Source organism: Malurus melanocephalus, unplaced genomic scaffold (assembly GCF_030028575.1).
Source record: "Malurus melanocephalus ecotype Western Australia unplaced genomic scaffold, MMel_1.1 scaffold_301, whole genome shotgun sequence".
NCBI classification, from domain to species: domain Eukaryota; kingdom Metazoa; phylum Chordata; class Aves; order Passeriformes; family Maluridae; genus Malurus; species Malurus melanocephalus.
The window spans coordinates 214758-234628 of record NW_026623533.1 but is presented as its reverse complement, the minus strand read 5'-3'; the positions used below and the strand labels follow the sequence as shown (position 1 = coordinate 234628).

At 34.7% G+C, this 19871-nt stretch overlaps 1 protein-coding gene across 1 annotated transcript in view; it reads right to left on the bottom strand.

Moving 5' to 3' along the window:
• The window catches only part of PTPRQ (protein tyrosine phosphatase receptor type Q), a 119864-nt gene extending 100818 nt beyond the window's left edge, over positions 1-19046 (bottom strand). The window contains exons 1-16 of the mRNA XM_057377140.1: positions 18999-19046; positions 17618-17755; positions 16844-16979; positions 15562-15816; positions 14582-14799; positions 11692-11878; positions 11263-11547; positions 10484-10768; positions 9633-9902; positions 8267-8527; positions 6637-6767; positions 6350-6479; positions 4756-4906; positions 4194-4300; positions 3612-3706; positions 641-803 (exon numbers count right to left, since the gene is read on the bottom strand). Coding sequence (XP_057233123.1) covers positions 641-803; positions 3612-3706; positions 4194-4300; positions 4756-4906; positions 6350-6479; positions 6637-6767; positions 8267-8527; positions 9633-9902; positions 10484-10768; positions 11263-11547; positions 11692-11878; positions 14582-14799; positions 15562-15816; positions 16844-16979; positions 17618-17755; positions 18999-19046 — 2860 coding nt within the window. The remainder of the gene's footprint in view (positions 1-640; positions 804-3611; positions 3707-4193; positions 4301-4755; positions 4907-6349; positions 6480-6636; positions 6768-8266; positions 8528-9632; positions 9903-10483; positions 10769-11262; positions 11548-11691; positions 11879-14581; positions 14800-15561; positions 15817-16843; positions 16980-17617; positions 17756-18998) is intronic.
• Between the last annotated feature and the right edge of the window lie 825 nt (positions 19047-19871).

Here is a 19871-nt window from a genome sequence, read left to right as displayed (position 1 = left end):
CCTGGGCTTTATTTTCTGATTTATTTTCTGGTTACAATTAACTGCTCTTTATTCTGCTTCAGCAGTCCAGAATTCAATATAAATCTTCTTCTTCAAATTTATGCCCCAAATAAATTTCCCTCTTTTTTAATATTGTATCATAGGAACATTGGAATATACATGCTTGCTCAGAGACAGAAAATGAGTGCAAAATACCATTTCTGGACTTTGTTAAACTCTCTGAAGTACAATTCCTCTTAATATCTAAAGCATTCTGTGGCCTTGAACAGGAGCAACATTCCAATCTGAGACACAGGCTTGCAAGAACTTAAAAGATACAGAAACAATTGTAAAAAAAAAATGCAAGGTAATTATGAAAGTGCAGGAAGGTATTCTTGCWAGATCTTACTTTGTGAGAGCTGGAAGATTTTTTCAAAGGGCTTTCTTCAACCATGTCTAGACTCCTCAGCTTCAATCCAATGAGTTATGTACAAGGCTCCTACTTAAATAATTATCACAAGAGGAAGTACAACTTTCCTCCTGAAGCGAAAGTTTTGTTTTGAATTCTGCAACCTTTTTGAGTTATCCACAAGCAATTATTTAAATGTCTCTGAACCCCTACTGTTTTTCTTAAAAGACAGTTTATAAAATATTTCCTTACTTGTAATGACCTTTTTTTCCACAGCCACAGACAAATCCAAGCCTTTAATTGTCCTTAACCGAAAAATATATTCTGTCCCAGGGGTCAGATTTTTCACTACAGCTCTGCTGTCATAAATAGTTCTGGTAAGCAAATTTTCATTATTCATCAGACAATGTGAAAGCTATTGAAGAAAAAGAATTTCTTATATTAGATTATTTAAATTCATTAAAGTAATGCTCAGAGATTGCAAATACCTGTTGATACAAAAATATGTAGACTATTTTTCACATTTTAAAGACAAAAATAAGCAAGGAGCTTTGTACCATGTTCCATCAAAGTGGAGCTCTTACTCTAAGATTCCTTAATAGCCCAGTAGTGAATACAATGACTCTAATATTTAAAAGGAGATGGAGGAAGCAAAATGAAGACAAGGCTTATAGGTTTTTGCACTTAGAGRAAAGATAAAAATGTGTAGTCCTAATGTTCAGTCTCATAGCTGTACTGACGAACTGTTCAATTAAGTAACTCTCCACCTTTCAGGCAAAAAAAATCTCAAAACAAAACAAAAACCAAAGCAAAACAAAGGAAAAAACTCAAACACCTAAAACCATTCAACTAAAAAAACCACCCATACATTGTTCAGAGCTGAGATTCTGAAAAGTCTCCCAAGTAATCAGTCACTCAACTCTGCTCACTGCTGTACCTTGAAAAGTCATTTTTCAAGAGACGCTGAGAATAAAAGGGCTGGAGATATCAAGACACTGAAATTTGGGGACTTAACTCCTAGAAGTAGTGAGAATTCCTTCTGAACTGCCAGACAGCTCTAAGGTGAGAAAATTTCCTGCAAGAGTTCTTTCAGTGGACATAGAAAATTGTCCCTGCAGACTGGTTCCTGGCTGCACTAGTGAGAGGCAAGGTGCAGATGCTGCATGCCTGCAGAGAAGGGCACTGGACAAGCACCTCCAACACACACACACAGATTTCTCAGGCATAGCTCTTAATTCTGAGACCAAGAAGGGCTGCAGTTGCCTACATAGTGAGTCCTGTCCTGCCACAAGTCATTTCCTCCAACTGCAGGGAGAGGTACAGATGGCAGTGACCTGAAAGGACTCTGGGTTAGCCACTATTCACCTGGGGTGGAATGATCCACTGCCCCTCTGTCTATTTTATCAGCACAGTGTCTGTTTATACTAACAAAATCTTGGAAACTGTCATCACCCTATTAGAATTACAGAACTGCAAGATGCTGGAAGCAAAGCTATAGATTAAAGATTTAAGTCTGGTATAAATAAGTTAGGAAAGTACCTTTTGTGCACTCTTCACTCTACAAACTACAATATATTGTATAGAAAGTTGGTAAGCAGGGACAATTAATTTTAAATGATTAGTAAAATGATCCCTTTTATGCAGGTGCACCTTACTAAGCAACGAGTCTGTGAAAGCCCTTCTCATTAAAGATTTAAAGATAAGCTCATTTATACAGACAAAGCACTGGCTAATGTGGCTGCTTGCTCTATGAGGCACTGAACAGTAACACTGTGACATAAAGATCAATATCACAGATGACAATTATTTTCCACAGGATGGTAAAAATAGCATTATCACCTTCAAAAGTGCATCTGAACTGGTTCAAAACACTATCAAAAGAATTAAATTTAATTTTAAAATTTGTAAATATGCTCCAGACTGCTCCAGCAAATAGTGTTGTGAGAGGTTAACTGGCTGCTCTGATCCATTGAGATCCATGCAGCTTTATACTAATGCAGAGAGAAGAAATATCAAGGAACTATCCTAAGGCTACTCGGATTTCAGGTTTAGGTAAGGATGTAATTGAAGCCATGGAGAGCAGAAGGAAAATAATTGGACACTGTCATATTGGGGTACAAACCATGWAGACCATTAAAACAAAGTCCTTTGTCCCACATAGTGATATGTACTAATGAATATCCCAGCCAAGTGAGTTAACAGTAAAAGATTTTACCTAGAAATCCATATTGACTCAAATGATGAGTTAAAACATCGCAAAGTTTTAGTGACCACATGAGTGTGTTGATTCAGTGGCTATGAGATGTTAAGGATAATTCAAGACAAAAAGCCAGGGTACAAGAGAGACAAGATACATGCCATAGTGAAACACCATCCAGAGACAAAGTATTTAGATGCCATTGTGGATTGGTTTTGACAACAGAAGTAAAAGAGCAAATGATGAGAATTGCAGTTTATAAATCGGTGGGTGATGGGTATGGTGAACAGGGAAATAAATTAGTAATACCTCAAGTACCAAATGAAGAACAGGTTTTAAATAAAGAAATGTAATTTTTTTAACAGGTAATTTTTTTTTTACAGTTAAAATGTAATTTTTTTAACTTCACAATAACAAAATTGTGAAGTATAAATAACATAAAAAAATCAGGAATAGCCCCTGGTTTTCTCTATGAATTTCCAATTACAACCTATCACTCAGGAAATCCCTGAACTACTTACTGCCCAAGGCCAGAAGGGTATGGGAGGTTTCAAAGGTTTGCAGTTTTGTCTAATAAATTGCTATATTTAAAAACCAAAAAACAAACAACCAAAATATCCACAATTATTCTGTGACTTTCTAAACAAAACTTAGATTCTCCTATATGAAGTGTATTTTTTATTTTTCACTTCAGTTAAATTATTTTTTCATTACAAATTTGAAAAGCAAAGGAAAGAAGATTACATTGTATTCTACATTCAACCCTTGACCTATAATCTTTATTTCACACTAGCTGAAAAATCAGTTCTTGAAAGCCATTAAAAGCATAATTTTAAACGATTTTTATAATTGTTATGTAATATGAAGTATTTAGCTGACCTTTTCCAGTAGCAGTATTTTTGCCAGTACTTACATGGGTTATAAAAATGGATATTTATTGTGGAATCTGCAGTACATACAGAATGATAATTCCATTGAGAAATAACAAAAAAAAATTGCATTGGTTTATTCCTACTGTCATCTCACCCGAAACGTATCAAATCCTCCTCTGGGTAGTTTCCAAGAAAAATAGGTATTTTCTTCTTGTCCCCACACCTGTAAATCTGAGGGTGGATCAGGATCTGAGGATGTAAAAATTAGATTTAAAATAATCTATATTAAGTTTAAGGAAATTGACATCTACAGAATACACAGCTTTAATTCATTGTCTTATAGYTCAGTCTAGAAAAATATTTCATTTTGTACTTAAAAATAATTTCAAATTAATTGAAATCACCTCTATATATTAGAATCAGACTAAGAAATAAATTCAACATTTATTAATTCAATTTTTATGAAAAATTTTTATCATTCTAACATTATTGCTGCTTCAATTAGTGGCAAAATCCCACTAAATGAAAAGGAAAGTTGTTTGTGTTTTAAAAGCTTTTAAATACTTAGTCACTTTCAAAGATGTTTAGATTGAAAAGAAAAACATATTTGCATTAATTCAGACATGGTTAAGATGCATGGATTTAAAAAGCAGTATCTTTTCTTAAACAACACCTTAAAAATAAAACAACTGTAATCATTTGAAACCATGAAAAGTCATTAACAAACTGAACCTACAGGTGCTAATCTTGAGGATGGTAGGGCGGCTTCTTTTTAATCCATTGGTTGTCACAATATTGATCAAGAAATCAGTGCCTGGCAGAAGGTGTTCAAATTTGTGCATTCTACAAAGATTAAAAGAAGAGAATGTGTCCTTTAGGATTCTAAAAATGTATGTACGTTCAATTCTTTATAGATACTTACACATGTGCATATGCTTATACGTTGTGAGTAAAAAAATACTTTAGTACAATAAAATCTTAAATAGGGTGCATTACACTATGGCTTACAGTAAATTCCAGTACTAGAAAACCTTAAAGTATTGAATTAAATATCCAGAGTGGCATAAAAGTTCTACTGGAACTCACCCTGAAGCAGTATTTTGTTTGCTCTTCTTTATATAGACACATCATATGAGAATTGCAATTTGTTAAAAAGGAGCAATTCTTAAAAYACATGGAGATAGTAATGTCTATCAACTAAACCATCAAATAACAGCACAGGCTATTTCTTTTAAATATGCAGTGAAACAGCTGCTTTGAGCTTATGGTTAGTTATGTTTTAAATTTAATCATCATACCTCACACCAGAAGGTAACATTTTCTTCTCATTGAAGACTTTACTGTTTATTGAAAGAACATATCCATCAAATATACTTTGGGCTAGTGGCCAGGTAACAGTTATTGATTGAGAATCTCTGCTACAGTTCAGATATTTAACTGCACTTGGTACTGTGTGACAATAAAACAAAATGCATTGATTCAAAAATACATTTTAAAGACATTTCTTTATGACAGGCCTCTCATCATCAGAATGCAATGAGCACTCTGTAAAAATTATGTCATGGTCTTCCTTATCTCAAGGACATAGAGACTACTGCCACTGCAGTAACATATACAGGGACTTGTAATCCAGGAAATTCAGAGCCAAACTGCTGCTCTGTAATGGTGCTTAGCACTGACATCAGTGATGTGGAGTTCCTCAAAAACAGATAATTCCTCAAGATGAGAAATGGCAGCATAAGAGGTAACATTCTGTGCAGAAACCTAAGTCCTGACTAGCACAGTATCTTTTATTCAAGTGGCCAAAAGCATGTGTCTCCAAAAAAGCAAGAATTGTACAGAGTGAATTCCTTCCAGTGGTCCCCCAGACTGCAGTTTGCAGCCTATGGATTTCAAGAGTCAAATGTGATTTTTGTTTCTACTTGGTAAATCTCAGCAGATTTTTCTTTTTGAATGTCTTTGGTCTCCACTTGAACCAATGGTCACAATCATCAGAAAAAATATCTTGTGGCCAGAAGTTCTGCAATTTATCTACAAATTTAATAAACAACCATTTGCTTTTGCTTGTTTTCTATTTCCTGTTATCTAGTTTCATGTTCTTAGTTCTGGAAAAGGATATGTCAGAGAATTATGATTTACTAGCTCTATAATTGTCTTTCCATGATTTGTCCTGTCACAAATTTTTATTTTACATCGTTCCTGTATCAGTTTTAACTCTGTGGTTCCTTAGATGCAAAACATTGCTGATCTTTGGTTGTATATGCTGAACCTTTTCAATCTCATCTACTGTGCTTGATTTTTTTCACATAAGTGACCTCTCAGAGGAAAATGCAGCATGCCAAATCTAATAGCCTGAGAGGCCATGTCCCCAGGTTCAGCCAGCTAGAACTACTAGAATAGAGGAGAACTGCACTGCTGAGAATCAAATGTCTAAACCCAAAGGAAAAGTAAATGTAGAAAAACCCAAATTTACTTGCGGTGTAAGGGTAGGCCAATGAGAAAACACGATAAAACCAATTTAGTTCTGAACATTTTAGTGTGTTCAAAGTCATGGTTGAAGACAATAACAAAGCTTTAAAGAGAAGGCCAAACAAATAGTTTTCTCTAGTGTTTGTAGCCAGACACCATACAAGTATCAGTTACTAGACTCTACAGCTGCCTGAACAAAACTGAAGTTAACAGTGGAAGTTCATTGTACATAGAAATTCTACAGATATTCTTAACACCCCCTTGCAGTCAAAGAATAAGAAAAAAAAAAACAATGAAAGAGGCTAAGGAGGAAACCATGAAGATGGCTAAATTACTCCATTTAAGACAAAAATAAAAAGCAAGAAAGCAAGAGATATAGGTGGAGTAAAACAAATGCTGAATTTGACAACACTGTGGTCATACCTGTCTCTATTTCCTTTGTCACAAAAATACTGTCTCTGAAACTTTCCTTCTCTGTTCGAATTGCAAAACTGTACATCTTACCAGGACTAAGGTTGGAAAATGTTGCTGTTTCTTGCTTGACCTTCTGGACCTAGAAAACCAAAATTCACTTATCTGACATAAACTGCACATGCAACTAATTTTTTGAGAAATAAAGCTTTTAATTCAGCCTCCAATTACTTAATAGAAGATAGAAAAACAGCAGGAGTGTTTTTTATGCTGTTTAGGTGGTGCTCTAAACAGCATACCTTGAAAGCACTTGCACAATTTGTACATGTGACTTTGTACTGTTCGAAATCTCCGTCAGTGCGGTTCCAAGCGAGCTGTATAGAAGAATCAGTAACGTCACCCTCTCGCATGTTCCGGGGAGCTGCCAGACCTACAGGAGAATATAAAAAACATTGCTGTTCAATCCCAGGCACTGTGGAATCTAACACTTTTTTTGTGTCTCCTGGAGAGACACAAAAGAGAAGACAATCAGAAACAGACMAACAGAAGGGCAAAACCTGACCTTGGGCTTGCAGACTCACAGCAATTCCAAAACAGAGAAGGAAAAGAACAGAGAAAGAAAAATGATTTGGTATTGCCAGTATTTCAGAAAAAATTGCTCTTTTTTTTTATCTTAAAATTACATGAGGTTAAATATGCATTTCTCCCYGAGGACAGAGCTGGCACTCCTAGATGGGAAAGTTCTCCAGGATGAAGTTAATCCCTCCAATAGCACCACCATAGTGGTCAGAATGTACCTAAATTTTGTCAAAAGGCTCAGCAAAACTCGGTAGATCAGGCTAGACAAATCCCTAATTACTACAGTCTTGTTAGGTACAATCCAGATCACATTTCAGGAGTGTTTCCACTCTTCTCTACATCTCTTTCAATCCCATCACAGCTGTTTCTGTCTGGAAGGCAGCAAAATTTACACTTTTTCTAAGGAAAAACTGTATACATGTGAGGTGTCAGCATTCTTTTTCTTCCAAATTTTTGGGGCTCCAGAAAAAGTTAGAACAAGACTAGATTTTGTATGGTGCTTCCCCACGAAACTTAGGAAATGCTGTCATAAGATTGATTAAACCCCAACTTTTTATTAAAACTGTCTTTTAAGAAAAGTGAGCTCTCAAGGCTTTCATTATTTGGGGAAGATTTTTTCTGTCTTGCCCTCATTTTCCTTTCTTCCTTCTTTAGATCCTATCTTAACTTCTTCTTTTATAACGTTTTCACGCTGAAAGAAACAGAGCAGAAAAAGAATTTCAAAGGAAAATGATAAGATGGGAAAAGAAAAGTTTATGGAAGTATAAATTCAATAAAAATAGGAAGGTCATAACAGAATTTCAGCAGATATTTTTAAACAGTTTTTAAATTTCTACTAAAATTCAATTTTTAAAGTCCTTGCTAGAAGGAGTCCTTTCTATTAAAGTTCTTTTTAATGTCTTTGTAAAAGAATTTATTACCCTGGAGAATCTCAACCCTTTTGCTATTAGTTTAAAGATGCACCAGGAGGAATAATCTTAACAATTTCAAGGTACAGAAGTAACTCCATTGATACTCATCTACTTGTTTAAAGCAAGCAGTCAAAATGCATTTTGTTTCCCATAAGGACAATAATTCAATACAGCCTAAATTCTCGAAATGCTTGCTACACATTTTATACACAATATTAGAAAAAATAGTTTAGAAAGTTTAGAAATTACGAGGGATTGTTATAGTCTTGTATAAAGTTGTATTAGTGCTAATACAACTACAAATTGCTTACACAGATACATCAAGATGATTTTGGAATAGCATATCTATTCTATTGCACTGAAATAAAAATAAAGTTTAAAAGGTTCAAAAATCAAGATTTTATAGGGTGCAATTTTATAAGAACTTAAAAATACTCACATGTTTTTACACCATTTAAACAGTAAAAGGAGCTCAACATTTTTCCACTTTTTGTGGAGATACAGAAATCATATTCTGTTCCTGCAGTAAGGTTTTCAATTGTTATTTTACCATCACTTTTTAAAAGGAATGCTGCATTAGGTCCTTTTTTACTTGTAACATAAATGCCATCAAATACTCCGATATCAGGCGTGCGAACAAATAGTACCACAGCATCACTATAGAGCCCAWAAGGAACTACAATTTGAACAGGCTTGGGTTCTGGAAGAAAAAAAGAATTGCTACATGTTAAATCAGTTGAAAATAAATTAAATTAAAACCACATAATGCATCTGAAGCAACAGCTCTAGGAAATACACTTGGTAAGTGCAAATTAATAGCTACCATAGTAAAACATGTCATTGCTCAGAAACAATAAAGACGCTGATCTTCAAACTATTAATTACTGGAATTACTTTCTCAACCACAGCTGCACCAAGAAGATAAGCAGGATAGCTGGAAAGGTGTACAGAAATGTAGATGTGAACAGAGAGATGACCATGGAGAATGAGATGCATTCGATGGATACAACATTGACTTGTTTAATTTTCCTCCCTTACAGTTGGCTCTGACAGCTGGGAAATATCCCATCTAAAATTCTGTATCATGGATGAGGTATTAGATCTAATCATATATAAAAAATTCTGGAAAATACTAAGACTGCTACCCTCCAAAAAACTGTAATCATTTAGAAAAAGATGACAATGCAGCATTTCATAAATCTATCACCTGACAGCTGCAGCCTTTACATGCTACTTGTATAAGTGAATCCTGCTCACTCCTTTCACATATGCAAAACTTTATATGCACCAAAAGGATTTCAACGTTTTGGTAAACTAAAACCCTTCAATAAATCCTCCCCTATCAATGGGAGAGATGCTCCAACAAACAATGCAAAAACTTTACTTTCAGCAGTTATTACTTCAAAATCTTTCCTAACAGCCTCTCAATAATAGTCGGGCAATCTTTTTTTCACAGTTCACAGAACAACTAATGTATCCCAAAAATAATTTATCTGTTTCAACCATTGCAATATTTTCCTGTTTCAGTGCAAATCAATGATTCACCCAGTTCCTTCTGCCAATGGGAACAGGATTTCCAGCTGTGGTCCCCATCGTAGTTGTCAGTGGTACTGATATGTTTCCCCAGGCTGCAATCTCTTTGCAAAAATTGTTAACTTTGCTGTTAACAATTAAGATTTGATCTGTATTTTATATTTAAGTTTTGATCCTTGGTTATTTAGCAAATTGACTTGATCTACAGAATCTATTAGGTGATAGCAACAATTGTGACACTGATGTGTTTATTATAATAAAAAACGTCTTACTTAAAGTGCATTGAATGCTCTTCAGTTTGCTCATAGTTCCATTTTTCACACTTGCCACTGCTATTTCATAAGCCATTCCAGGAATTAGGTCAGCAACCTTTAATACTTCTGTATTGCTTAAAAAATACTTTTTAGTTTCACCTATGTCTGCATTAGGTTTCACTTGAATGTAGGATTCCTGGCACTCCTGTGGCAGCTTCCAGCGAAGGATTACACTCTCTTCTTGTACATCCTCTGGGTGAATATAAACAGCTGTAGGAGGACTGACAGCTTCATCAAAGAAAAATATGTTAGTCTAAAACCATGTACCAAACTTACTATCAATTTACAATCACTTCCCAATGATGGTTTGTTTTTCCTTTTAAAATATCATTATTTAACATTTAATTTGTTCTTAGAATAGTTCGCAGTCAACTACTTGTTACAGGCAGATTCTACTTTCTGTTTTCTCATAATAAATAGGGACTCATTTTGTAAGAATATTTCATTCCACTGGATATGTACAGAATAAAAAGACTTCACATTCTGAGTCATAGTATCTATTATTAGAAAAATAAAGTCTACCCTAAAAGATTGACRAATCATGGTAAAGTTTTTATTTTACTGAAATTAAAATCACTATAAGTCAGAATTTATCAAGTAGACTTTCACTTCTTTAGTTCATACTAATATATTTTAAGTAGAAAAATGCATAAATAAATTAGCAGATAGGTACTTTTACAATTTTGGAAGGTTCTGAAGATTATCCCAACCACCACAATCTGACATGACTTTAAAATACCTTTAGGCCTTGTATTTTCAATTTAAACTCTATCTAGTGAAATAAAACAACTAGAAAATGGATACATCACCTGTTGTGATTAATATTGGCTTCTCATGGCAGCTTAGAGTTCCTTTCTCTGCTACATTCTGTAAATATAATTGATACTGATGATAAGGTTTTATATTTCGTATAACCATTGAAGTCTTGTTTTTCTCAACTGGTAACTGCTCCCAGATGTGGGTTTCGGTATCCAACATGCTGACCAGGTAGTAATGAAAAGAAGCACTGGATGAATGCTGTGGAAGCTTCCATTCTAAATGTATTTCTGCAGATGAAACATATGTAGCCTCTAACTTCTGGGAATGCAACGGCCCTGTTGAATAAGTTTAAGAATAGAAATAGGATAATAATTTCTCACCTTTCACCAATAACTGTGGGGTGTTTTGTTGTGTTTGTTTGTTTGTTTGTTTTAAATAGGGCCTGAAAGCCTAACAATAYGCACTAATGTGCAGGCCAAATAATATCAGAGCAAATCCAACAAAGCAACCTTGACWGTGTATCAGTGACAGTGAATACAGAGAATACTCCTACTCTTCAACTGAAGTTTTTCTGAATCACTTTGCTCTTCATGTAGAACACCATTTCCCCATTTAGGTCCTTTCTTATATTTCAGTCAGTTCAGAAACACCATCTCAAATGGCATACATTACTTAATTTCACAGAATCACAGGATCAGAGTGATTTGAGTTGGAAGATGCTTAGATTTATTTATATTTTCAGATAAAACCGCAAAACAATGTAATTATAGGGAAACTAAAAATATATATGATTATCTGATTATTACAGCTATTTGCTTTTGTAACTTACTTGTTTCTACCTTCAGAATTGGACTTAAGATAGTCTGTTCTCCTTCTGGGCTCCTTGCTGCTAATAAGAAACTATAGAGAAGGCCTGGAGACAGCTGCCTAATTCTTGTTTGAGTTGTATTCACAGTCAAATTCAGAATGTATGGCTTCCACTGATCAAAATAGTACTTGAGTGCAAGTGCAAAGCCTGGCTTAAGCCACGTGTCCACCCTGCTCCATGTAAATAGAGCTTCAGTTGTTGTGACATCGTGCACATTAAATGTGAAATCTTCTGGTGCCAGAGGTACTGAAAAAGAACATCAAAATTGCAAAAAAAAAAAAAAATTAAATCATTAAAATATTTTTATTTTTATATTTGTATCTATAATTTTAAATTTAATCAAGGCAAGGCTTTAAAAATAAATGCAAAAGATTGAAAAAATATAGTTACATTCATATTCACAAATATATGGTAGCTGTACATAGCAGAAAAATCCTGTGAAGAAATAGTCTGGGCCAGTGGGATCTCTCTGAAGGGCATAGCAGTCAGTTTGATTTTCTGGTATCATTGACAGGGTTGAGATACCAGCTTTTAGAAGATAAGGAGAGCCATCTGTCCACAAGAGCTGACCTTCTTCCTAGATTGAAAAAAATGAAATAAAAAACCATACATTTTTAGATATCTTTATAAATTATTAAGGTTCCCTCACTGCAAGCATATCTGCTAAACACATAGAATTTATGCACTTCATTTATACAAATTAATTCTGTAGGAATATTTTTAATAAAGGTTTCAATTTAGAATCCTATTCCTTCTATTACAAAAGATTAAAAGACACAGACTGTAGGACCACAGGCTCCCTAACTGAATGCTTTAAGTACTTCAGTGGAGAAAAGCTGAGGTACCACCATAATTTCATGACTTCTGCTGTTTATCCTTTTATTAAAGATGTTCAGAAGAGGGAAGAGGGAGGGGAAAAAATATTCTTTTTTCATTTCTCTGAGAAAATGATAAAAAATTATATTTGTTGACAATAAGCCTTCTTTTCAATTAATTTGTTGTGTTGAAAAATTGAAATAAAATATTGTCATACCTTTCATTTCCCAGAAGAGCAAAGAACACTTTCAATGGTATGAAATACCTGAACTTTTCTTTCAGAAGAACTTGTGTGTATAGCCTGCCATTTCAAAAATACTGTACAGATCAGTGTATATCTTTTTTTAATATGTTGGTCTTCCTAGACACCAGAATTAATGACAAGGACAGGAAACCATTAGATACTACAGTGATACAAACCTCCATAGCAAAGTTCATAAGAGAAAGCTCAGTAAAGAGTCTTTGGCACCTTCTCCACTTCCAGAGGAACTGCAGAGTGTCAGGAGGGACATGAGGGTATCACCAAAGCACTCCATTCATTCACGCTGTGACCTGTATCTCCAGGGTCTCTGCTGCATTCACAGAATGCTCACCCTCATCAGGAAGGGTTTGAATTCAGACACAGATCAAAGTAGGGTTAAAGAAGGGGAAACTGTGAGACTACGACTGCTACAGAACTAATCCTGCTCACAGAGATGCTAATTTGATTCAGTGTCACAACTGATAGTTTCCTAGGGCTGCTGAGATCTTCTGAGTAGGTTACAGTTTCAACTTCTTTTCATCAAGTATTTCGAGCACCAGGGGACTTGGAGAAAAATAAGTATTTTGAAATTTCTTCTTGAAAACAGAAATTTTAATTCCTATTGCTTCAATCACAAGTGAGAAAGCAAAATTATTTGCATCTGCAATTCATATCTCAGATTTCAAACAAATCCTGCAACTCTTACTCTATGTTCCATGGTATTTGAACTCCTCAGCTAAGCACAATTTGGTATAAGCACAATTTGGAGTTCTCATAAGATAAAAGCAGAAGACAACAATGACATTTAGGACTGAAACATGCTCAGACAGCACTTGAGCACACTAATTAAGAACAAATATTTAGGAAACAAATTCTTGGAAAACAAGCATTTTATTATGTCAGTTCATTTAACTGACTGACTCCCACAAACATAAAAATGCATGTAATGATTAAACAATTGATTAACAGTCAAATTCCAAACTGGCAAACAACTCTTTTCTGTGTAATCAGAGTTTTTTWAAAAATATTTTCTAGTACTCTTTTCAACATGCAAAAATGTAATGCTTCCATGGGACAACTATTTCTGACAGCCTCTTAAAATACTACCTTACTTCTAAAATATCAAGTTGKTTATAAGGAATTTCACTTGGTGTAAAACTTACAGCAATTTGAGAAGTGACTTTGGAATCTTATTCACAAAATAATGTAAAGTACATATATTCCTGGTGCTTTACTAACCAGGATTGTTACAGTGCTTCTGTAACCTAGGCAGATTTGTGTTCCCTCAGTCTTCATGTTATTCTGCTCTGATTTGTTTGTGTAGCCCCATTGTTTAATAGAGTCTGAAAAAAATAATTTTTGTGTGTCTTTGACATGTGGTGTGTCACCATTCCTGCTCTTATGCATAAAGTTTGCTTTGGTTTTATTATTTTCACAGTAAAATAAATTTTAAATAATTTTAAAATAATTTTACCAAAACAATATTAAAATTAAATTTCAGAGTGTTGATTTTTGAAACCAGAAAACACTGGCTTTCTCCCAACCTTCTATACCTAGTACAAAATAAGTTTTTACTGAATCAAATCACAGAAGCCTGGGTCACATTTTTCTGCCACGCTGTCTCCATCTTCCCAAGAGCTCTCCCAACACTTTTATGTCTGTAGTTCTTCCCAAATCACACGCATGCCACACCACACTGATTCATTTTGCAACAGCTGATGTGGCATTAAGAGTCTTCATATTCCAAATATGAGGAGCGGGAAATATTTCACAAGAAATACGTTGCATTGCTCCACCTGTACTGGGCAGACCTCTCTAAGCTCAAAACTCAACATTTCAGACGGGCGTCGAAACTGAGAAAGCCAACACCAGACTTTGAGATCCATTTTAATGCGTGAGATTTAAAATCTGGTAATGCAGCACCACCTACAGGCAAATTAATAACCCCGGGAAATACACACACACACACACACACACACATATACAAAATTACAGGTTAAGTATACACTATGGGGTTTTTTTTTCCCCCAGCTATGGCCTTCCAAATACTTTGAGTATTTCTAAATAGAAAGAACGAATTACTCTTCTTCTAATTATTAGCAACTACATAAGCAAATAACTAATGTATTGTTTAGTAATTTTTATTTGAAAGGATTGGATTATCTATTTCTAAATTCTCCTGCTTCCGTATCTGTAATAATAAAGAAGATAAAATACACTGACCTTTAGGTCATTAAGACCAGTCCATAACATGATTATTCGACTAATTTTCTGGAGATAGGACAACACAAAGCTGTTTTCTTCTTCACTCCCTATGTCGAGAAGATGTGCCCCTTGTGGAGAGGTTTCACAGATTTGTTGTGCCACCTTCCATGGCTTGCTCTCCCTGCCCATTCGGTAGCAGCTGCTCTGGAATGCCACCCACCCTTGGGAACAGGTGCCTGTAGGCAAACAAGGACAGGATTTTGAAGGTACACTGCATTACTCGTGGCAGCGGTGCTGTTTAAGCTTCCTTATAATTACACAGACATTTTGAGGACAATAGCAATTTTTTAAAGTCATTAACATTCAGCAATTATGAATCAACACTTCTTTAAAATCCCGAGTGCCTTAAAAGTTTGATTCTTTCTTGTGTGTATTTAATTTCAAAGATTTTAAAGTTGCATTATGAGAGTGGCACATTTACAGAAATGAAGATGCACAACCAAGCCATAATATCCTCAGAATCTTGTCTGCCTCACAGCACTTCTATCAAAACAGGAGAGCTAAGCTTGCCACCCAACAATGAAAACCCCATCATCTTGAATACTGCAGAAAGTGCTCCAAATCCTTACTTAATTCAGGATGTTCTTTGCCTTTTCATTGAAACTACGCAGCAAATTAAATCCATACACTCCAATAATTACAAGGCTTAACTTCAACATTGACTTGATTCTATTTTAGATTGCAAAAATATAGTTAGCTTAAAATATTTGCACATGCAAATTTGAGTCCTTGCTCCTAAAATACTATGAAATATTAATTAGAAATAACCTTCCTATGTCATTAACATTCAATTTATTTCCTCTTTCTAGAAATAACATCCCTATCTACCAAAATATGTAAAGTGGAATAGAGGATTTTACAATTTACTTTTAACTCTTCTAGAAAACATGCAATACTAACTTGCATTCACTGTGACTGCAAGAAACTCTAATATATACCTGTTTCAGCCTGAATATCCAGTGATTGAGACACATTTACAAATTCAAGATTTAATTGTTCAAATATAAACTTAAATGTATATATGGTGGAAGGTGTCAAATTTCTCCATACAAAGAATCCACTGGGACTTTTTATTCTCTGAGAAGTACCATTCATTAAAAGAGAAACTGAAAATTCTTTSATCATCATACTCCAATCAAAAGACACTGTAGTAGCTGTCACAAATATTTTGATGGCATTCTCTGAAATTCCACCTAGTAGATAAAGAAAAAATAAATACTGTTTTTACCACAAAKGAATAATTAACTCAAAGTTTTATTTCTTCAGTATTATTACTTTTTTCTTTTGAGAAGGGATTATGTCCTTTACTGTCATGGTATGTTAACTTATGTCTGAAGCAACCAGAGATAAAAGTGCACAGTTAAGGAGAGTTTTAATTGTAAAAGTACATATTTTGGTAAAATATCAGTTAAGTAATAGATGTTAAGAGCAGTAGCACATTAGCATCAGAATCATTTCCTGTAGCTTGCTGAATGTTCTTTCAGCAGTTGATGGCTGCTGCAATGCTTTCAATTTACTACGTGTTTTTCTCAATTATGTTGTTTGAATTCAGAGCCTGGTCTGTATTCCAAAGCTCATACAAGCTTGCAGTGTGTACAACGGTAATGCTAGAAACTATTTTAATGAGCAAAGTTAAGACTGGAAAGCACCTTCATTCTAGTAATCAGAGGGACTTGTGGTCCTGAGCAGATTTACAGCTATATGAGCAGATCTACAACTATAAACAATGCTATTRTAAGTTCAGTGGCTAAACTCACAAATTCTTAAACTGAAAGTCTGTCCCTGTGAGTCCCAATGCTAAGATCTTTAAGATATACATTAATCCTTTTCAATGAGGGACTGTCCTGTAGTTGAAACAAGAATAGTTTGGGTTTTTTTAAATTTATATGAGACAAAAAAACCATGACCCTGTGTTGCTATGAAATTTCCAGGCTTTAACTTTCTTCATAAGGCTCTTTTATAGAATTACTGTGGCATAGCAAAACCTGTAATATTTTAAAATCTCACAAACTTTTAAGTCAGTCCCGTATTTTAGAATTGTTACATCAACCAAAAACATTATATAAAATTATTCCTGCAACACTTTACAGTTGAAAACATACATAAGTTTTTTAAATACATGAGTAACCTCAAGATTTGAACCCCTATTTTTTAATCTTCAGTATTAAACTCACTACAAAGATATCAAAGTATTTTTGTGCTACTCAACTTAYGTTGTACGTGTCTTAAATGATTTTACACTTAAGATTCGGCCATTTTTTAGGGATTCTATTGTAATATCATACTTCTTATTTTCCTCGAGCAGAACTGCAGTCCTGACAGGTTTCAGTTCACCTTTAGAAGTGTTTCTTACATTCTGCAAGTTAAAAGAATTTCTGAATACAGTGAAAATAATAAAATGCAATTAATAAGTGACCTATGAAGCTTTTAGAAGAGGAGCTTATATTGCTGCATGCCAAACTTGGGGCTGCAGTCACACTGTAAAACACCAATGCATTTGAAACAAAGCCTTTTAGAAATAAATTAATCTGGAAATTAATAACAAACAGCTTCATATAAAAATCCCCATATTTTCTTTACATTCCAGAACATCCTATGCTAAAAATAAGAGCCGTGACCTCCCACAAAGATCTAGGGAGAGTGTGTGTGCGTGTCCTGAAGAAATTACTCCTCCTTCAAACCAAAGGACCCTGAAGAACTTTCATATTCTTAACTTTGAGCATATGATCATCCATCCTTGTCCAACAGGACACTCAAGGATTTTTTAAGTCACATTGGATTCAGTAGTACTCTTACAGTATACATTTATGGATACTTTAAGAGTACACATAAATTGCATGAATTTTACAATCTAGTCATTTTTTTCCAAACTTTATTTGCTATTTTACTTTTTAAAAAATCAACAAACCAAAGAAAGATATGGTGTTAATAATTATTGCTATCTACAGTTTAAATAATATAGAAAAACTTATTGCTTAGATTGATAAAATATACTTTTTGATTGAAAGCATCTGCTTGCTGGTATGTCACAATATAATAGTCTGGGTCCTCTCCTTTGGGCAGTTCATTCCACTCCATCACAACTGCTCTAACAGGCTTCCTCACTTGCTCACAGTCTAGACACTGTGCACCCTGTAACACAAACACATGAATGCAACTTAGTAGAAAATGCAGAAAACATACCTCTAACGACATTAAATTCTGTAATTTTAATATTTTACCTAGAGCTTGTCAGCTAGCAATAGTTTTTACTGGCCAGTATCACCAGTTGTACTGCGTGACACACAGAGGTCTCATAATTTTTGTTGAGTTCTGCAGATATTTCACCATACATAAATACATCCTACTTAGACCTAAAAAACAAGAACTACATTTTCAAGTGTACAAAGAAATAGTTCCGTACTTATATCTAATGAGTGGGATTTAGTATGTTCCTTATTGCTGCCAGCACCTTGCCATCACTTTTTAGGCCCTTATAAAAAGACTGCAGCAATTTAAAATATAAAAACCAAGTTATATAATTGACCAAAAATACCTAAGGTTCAAATCTATCTTCAGGAGAGCCATGCAGGAGCCAGGAGACCTAAACAACAAACACTATTGACTTCTGCTGTCTACTGCTTCTCAACATAAGGCTTCTCAGTCTGAAAAAGAGACACTTGAGGGGAAACACAGCAGAGATCTATAAAATCCTAAGTAGCCAAAAGCTTGAAGATTTATTTTAATTTTCTCTTCCACTACAAGCAACACAATGGATAAAACACAGCTGGTATGCTCCGGATTTAAAGAAAAGGGGAAAAAAAGGCAGCTCTTCACAAAATAAAGTCTATGTGACAAAGCTTAAAATTATTACTAAAAGCTTCRAGGGGTGTCTGAAGAGACCTGTTGATGTTCGTAGAAGTTCATGTTTGCAGAAGAAAACTACAGTGAAGCTCACAAATTTCACTGCAAATACACCCATCAAGAAGTCCTTAAGCTGCAAATGTTGGAAAACTGACAAAATTCTCATAAGTTATACTTGCAGTCCCCTCCAAGGATCTGCTTTTTGCTGCTGTCATTGGTGTGCCAATGAACAGATTAAAGCTTTTAATTCACACCATACCTGTCCAAAAGGTGACTTAAAGGTGCTTCAGGGAATTCTTCTGGGGAAAACATTAAACCCAAAGCAGCAGGCAATAAAGCAGATTTAAGATCTCAAAAGAGTTTCCAACAATTTAAATAGAAGGAAAACTGGGAATGCTCAGCAGCACTAAATGAGAGCTCCCTGTGACTGCTAGAACAACAGTGAAAAAAAGCCATTCCAAATCACAAACCATCAATTTTCAACATTCACTTCAACTAGTTATACACCCCCACTAAACAGTATTTTCCTTACCTTAAATAAGTATTTTAATAAAAACAGAAGAGGAATTGGTTGATCCATAGAGAAAGAAATGTTATAGTCCCAGTATATCTCAAGTGCTTGTATCACCACAACTTCAAAGCAAACTCATGTCAGAATATCCTAAGAAGGGAAAAACTAACACACACTTTTATATTTCACACAGGTACAGAGGCAGCCAATGGTGCATCTGAGATGTGTGTCCTTGCTCAGGCCCTGCCTCTTCGCAAGCCTCATATCAAGTTTCCTGAGATCCTTAATTTTCAATGAACTCTGGATGTGCCTGTTGTTAACCAGTCATCTAGACACCCCTCGGTGTAAAAAATGCCAGGTATTTTTTAGTTTGTATGTGATTACCAGCTCAAAATTCATTGCAATCAGTGCTACCCCTTACTTATTTTCCTTCAGACTGGTTTTCTACAGTACACTTTTCTAACCAGATGCACCGTGGTCAGTGTACAAAATAAGCCTTAAAACACTTTACTGCAGAAGTACTAAGTGCAGCTGCAGAGCCATTGGTACGTCTTACGATCTTACAGAGGTCCCACACAAAGTCACCAGGATAAGCATCTATAAATATTGACAAGAATGCACAGCAGTAGGAGCACAGATGTATTTCCCAAAGGCTGAACAAGAATTTGACTCAGAAAATATATATTGGGAGACATCCATCTTTGGCCAGATCTGAAGCAGCAGTTTCAGAGTAGAACCTACCTCAATACAGTTCCCAGGGCCCAAACCTTTCCCCAATTAACCTTTTTAATAAAAAATTAGTACTCTAATGTGTTCTTTGAAATTAAATCAGTTGATAAAATTGAAAAAGCTGATAAAAAATTTTACTGATTATAGAATAAATAAAAATTAGTG